We start from the raw sequence: 5,436 nt of genomic DNA, 5'->3' as shown, positions 1-5,436 counted from the left end.
TTATTATTATTATTATTATTATTATTATTATTATTATTATTATTATTATTATTATTATTATTATTATTATTATTATTATTATTATTATTATTATTATTATTATTATTATTATTATTATTATTATTATTATTATTATTATTATTATTATTATTATTATTATTATTATTATTATTATTATTATTATTATTATTATTATTATTATTATTATTATTATTATTATTATTATTATTATTATTATTATTGTTATTATTATTAATTGTTAATATTACCATTATTATTATCATTATTGTTATTAACTATTATTAATTACCTCTTACTGTGGAATAGTTCAGATTATCGGATTATTATTAATTGTTAATATTACCATTATTATTATCACTATTGTTATTAACTATTATTAATTACCTGTTACTGTGGAGTAGTTCAGATTATCGGATCGTTCGGAATGCTGCAGACAAATCAAGTAATAAACTCTTTTGTTTGAAGTTATTTCGTTCGTGATGATGTGAATAATAATACCTGGATAGATAAACTGTCTAGACAAGCAAATGCAAACAAGCTATTTGCACAATGAATTGGATCAGTTAGTCTTTCCTTTTAATACTGGATGGCAAGTGGTATTGAATAATCGGATGAACTTAATAAATTTCATCAAAGAACTGAAATAGAGAAGAAAATAATATTTTTAAATCACTGAGTTTTTACATATATCTCCAAGAAATGATTTAATGAAAATGATGTTTGCATCCTTTTCTGCTGCTAAAAAGGTCTCCTCTTAAATTTTGGACTTCTGTTGAAGAAATTCCGGATCTATCATCGGAAGCACTTTTTTTTGTCTTCTGTTACCTTAACGGCTTTACCGGCTTTAGTAAAGTTATTCGGCAATGTAGAGCTGTTGCAAAGATCTCGATTCCTAGACGGAAGAATTGTTTTCGGTACAGGTCTTTGTTAGGGATTTCATCTGCATTGGGAAGAAAGGGAGAAAAGGTTCCTTGAAGAGGAATCACTCACTGTGTTATTCGGGTTGGCGTACGTAAAGGTGGCGTAACGTAAAGGTGGCGTAACGTAAAGTTGACGTAGCGTAAAGTTCCGGATTTGATGTGTCACGTCTCTGTTCTACATATACCGTAAGCTGAATTATTATGGGCGATACAGAAGAGTCGATCGGTAGAGTTTTTGTGTTGATTGTATACAGTAAATGGTGATTAGGGGATTTACCACATACGTGCGTATATTCTCACTGTGCTTTGATTTTATCCAGAAAACATGGAGTTTGAAGTTTCATTTTGAAAATGTTTTATTTTAACATTTTATTTTCGTTGTGTTCAACATAGTTCACTTTTCCCACTCAAGTATGTATATACTTTTCGAATTATTGTTTCTTTTTCTGCTGCAGGGTAGACTTGAGTTTAGTTTTAGTTTTTTTTCCGTTAAAGTTTTTTCTTTTTTAGATAAGAATACGAGTTTCTCATAAACGTTTCACATTTTTTCTGCACAGGCATAAATCTTAGTGCGTTTAAATTTTCGAAATGTGCCTTTACTTGAAAATCAACTTTGGTTTAGTTAAATAAGAAACTAATTCTTTCTGCACGAGAGAAATACAGTGGTTAAATAGTATGGATTTTTCAGTGTTTTTTTAGTAGATTTAGCTTTTTTCTAAAAATATCTTAGTAGCTTTAAATTAAAATAGCATATATTATTTCAGCATTTTTAAAAAAATTGTTGTAGTGTTTTCTGGATAAAAGTGAAGCTTCCGGATAGCACGGGTTTATATTGAGCTATCCGGTGTTTAATAACATGTCACGTGCGTGTTAGACATGAGTACGTGTAAGTTTCCGGAAAGGGGTGAAATTCGCTGCTTAATTGGACTAACGGTTATGTGGGGATTCAGCTTTCTTTTTTTTGCTTTAAAACTTTCGTGGTTTTAAAATTCGAAGGTTGAAGTAGCACACATCGAGTGACGTTCTGACGCGCATTTGTTATTATCAATCCTTTAAAATTTTGTTCAAAAAATTATCCATTTATGGATTCTACCTCGTTTTATTCTTAACTTACTAAATGTTAGCAAAAAGTTTCAGATACCAGTGTGATGGGATCAAATAAGCAGAAGAAAGCGGCGAAAGAAAAGCCACCAGCTTCGCCATGCGGGTAGTCCCCATAGATACATATTTTTGAATTTACCGTTTTCGAAATCGATTTCATTAGGAAGGCGTAGGAAATGTTTTATTTGTTGTTTTTCACATTTACTTTTTGCTTTCTTATTCGCTTCCTTTCTTGGTTTTTTGTTATAAAGAAGGAGAGGGAGAGATCTCGGAGGAAGGAACGATGAGGTGAAAGTTAAATGTTATCTTTAAAAACGAGAACCTTCATCAAATAGTTTATGAAAGATGATGTAAATTTTCCAAAGTGTAAGTTTTTTACTTCGATTAGTCATGCGATGCAGGCCATGCGCTTGTTGTCATAATGACCATGACGCAACCACGTGTGAACAAAGTGAGGAAGGCTGAAATGTTTTGTTCAGTTAGATTTCCAGCAACTCGACTAACATTTCCCATTAAATTCGCTTTCTGTTTTCCAGGCAGATGTGTACATATATGGTGTTGTATGTTTTCTTATGTGATGTGTGTTTGTATATGGGTGTGTTGTGTGTGTATGTGTGTCTTTGTGTGCGTGTGTGTGTAACCCATCTTTGTAAATGTTAGTCTAGGTATTGCTGACGAGAACATCTCTTCGCCTTTTACCTGCACTTGCAGTTATTATCTTGTTATACATTTATATGCATTATCTTTGATTAATTTTTACTTTGTTTTCAATTTTTGTCCGAATTTGAAAGGATCTTTTACTTTTTGATTGTAGAAAAGTAAGTCTTTTCCTGATTATTGAAAAATAAGGGATTATGCTGTAGTTTTTTCTGTTAGAGAGGAAAGTTCAACAAACACTTAGATTACTGCGATTACTGCGGGGCTTGTTGTGAATTGTTATGATGTTTCAATTTTTATGTAAATCTCACTTCGAATTATCATGCTGTAAATGGCATTACCTCTTCTCATTTTGCTGTTTAATCACCTAGTTTTATCGTATTTTAATTAAGTAATTGATTCTGTTCAGTTCTTCGAGCTCGGGAGAAATCAGGGATGATAGCGATGGTGAAGCTGAGGATACTACTCGTGTAGCTCAGTCGGAAACTACGTTAGCTTTTCATTTTCGTAATTCACACGTTTTTTTTTCCTTTTTTTTTCATTTCTTCATAAAGAAATTGAGATTTCTGTTCTTCATTACTGAAAATTGTATTATTCTGAAATTAGATGGATGGTTTGGATGTTTCTGCGACTGCTGATATAGAACTTGATTCGTAGTGTATTGTAGTTTACTTGTCATTTGCAACTATGATAGGTGATAGACTGAGCAGTTCACTTTCTGAATTGGTGTAAAAAGTGATGTTCGCTTTATTTTTTTATTTCTATAAATTTTTAGAAAAAATGGTTTTATTGAATATAACAGAAGAGAATTTAAAAGGGATTTTCACGTCAGTCGAGAACGTGATCCACCACAACGGTTTGATCCAGATAATGATTATCGACATCCACATTTGACGCCTGAACAAATATGTCTTCGCGTACGAAAAATTCCTGCACCAGATGTGGTATGTTCCATAAATTGTTTTTTTGCAGAGTATCACTGTTTTCTTAAATCCTTGCGTATTTGATAATAGATTAATAGTTAAGAAACAATTAGAAGAAGAAAAGGTCACAGTGGGCATGTAAGAAATAATTCCTTTTTTTTTGAATTTATATTATAATAAATCTTAGTTCCTTTTCAGAATTTCTTATCCATTTTAAAATTGTGAATAATTAATTACGTGTACTGAATTTCTTACTCCTTAATAATTTTTTTAACAATTTAAATGATTCATTAAAGAAATTTCCCATCGCTTCCTGTGTCCTGCTGTCCATAATCCTTCCTCATCTCTGACATCTAAAATCAGCGGTTTTAGCTGGTAGAACTAAGTGATGTAGGTTTGCGCCATTTATTATCCGATGTGCACGAGTTGGATCGGGAACAAATTCGACTTTCCAACAATCGTCGAAAATTATTGGAGTTTGTTTTTGTTTCAGTTTATCTTTTTTCTCTTTATATGTAGTTCAGTGGAGGTAGTATAGGTTTCGAACATTTTTCTTCGAGAAGAATCGAGAAAATTTGTTAATAAGCTGTTCAACAGGATCTCAACCCTTCAGGCAAATGCGCCAAATGCATAAGCAAGAAATAGGATCGTTGCGGGAATGTATGGAAACGTTGAAGAGATTGATGAGTGAACGTGGAATGAATTTATTAGCCACTCATATCGGACAAGATGTGATGGAATTTCTGCATGAAAAAGATCAAACTTTTAATGCAGGTGTGGCATTGCATGAGAAGAATTGGTTAATTTGAACTTTAGCATGCATCAGATAATTCAGATGATTCAGTTGGTGTCGTGAGCTTCTTTTTAAATCTTCAGTATCTTTCACATTCATATATAATCACATGCTCTTTGCCATCAGAAAATACATTAAGCTACATGATCATGTGTTTTCACTACTTCTGGTGCAAAAAAAAAATATCCCATCCATCTGGAAGATGTTGTCAGTGCATTAGATATTATCGCCATATTGAAGGAATGAGTTTTTCGTATGTCAGCGAATACTGCTACTTGATGTGATAAAAACTATCGTTTGTTTTCAGGAAGTATACCGTTATCGACAAAGATGCAGGATCCATCGTCGGAATCATGGTATTTTTGTTCTTTCTTGCTGTTCAGTATGAGATCCTTGCAATACAAAATGGTTTTTAATTTTTTCCGGTTCTCAAAATAGTATGTGTATCTTTTTCCTGTTACTATCTATGGATTTATATATATTGCAGCCGTGGTTACGGTGTTTTTCCGAAAACTCAAAGCTTTGCGCAGAATTCTCTGCCACCGCGACCAAATTTCGTTCCGGAACGTTCTGGCCCTTTCAGTTATTCTCCAGTTGCATCAACAGTACCTGGACCACTCATTTTACCACCTCCAGATTTCTCAGTTCCTCCACCATTTCCCACTCATGCATTACAAGGTTGTTTTCTTAAAGTGTTTTTATCGGTTCAGATTACTGTTTTTTTTCTGCTTTTGCGTCTTTATTATTTCTTTGTTCCCAATAAATAAAAAATGTTCAATAAACAATTAATTTACATGTGTTCCAATACTTTTCCATTTGCTTTATTTTACAAGTTTTAAGCAGGAAACGATCAAGGATTCGAAGGCCCGGGTACATCGGCTATTGACACTCGAGATGTCTCGGTAATTCCATATTTTATTTGGAAATTTGTCCTTAGCAAGAAATACTTTGATTTTAAAAAGCACTTACAGTGCAGTCTACTAAAATGAACTCTGGGGGGGGGGGGGGGGGGGAAAAAAAA

The 5,436-nt window shown here is 32.5% G+C and overlaps 1 protein-coding gene across 1 annotated transcript; it reads left to right on the top strand.

Annotated features, from left to right (window-relative positions):
* Positions 1 to 2,089: 2,089 nt before the first annotated feature.
* LOAG_12267 (hypothetical protein) lies at positions 2,090 to 5,404 on the top strand (the record flags this gene model as incomplete). The annotated part of the gene is made up of 8 exons (XM_020448511.1): positions 2,090 to 2,148; positions 3,109 to 3,189; positions 3,475 to 3,643; positions 3,995 to 4,098; positions 4,236 to 4,396; positions 4,723 to 4,771; positions 4,903 to 5,093; positions 5,256 to 5,404. 8 exons carry the CDS (start codon positions 2,090 to 2,092, stop codon positions 5,402 to 5,404), a joined length of 963 nt encoding a protein of 320 aa, XP_020301352.1.
* Between the last annotated feature and the right edge of the window lie 32 nt (positions 5,405 to 5,436).

Source organism: Loa loa (genome assembly GCF_000183805.2).
Source record: "Loa loa unplaced genomic scaffold supercont3.299, whole genome shotgun sequence".
Taxonomy (NCBI): Eukaryota; Metazoa; Nematoda; class Chromadorea; order Rhabditida; family Onchocercidae; genus Loa; species Loa loa.
Note: the sequence above shows the minus strand (reverse complement) of the source record. Positions and strands in the feature narration are given on the sequence as shown.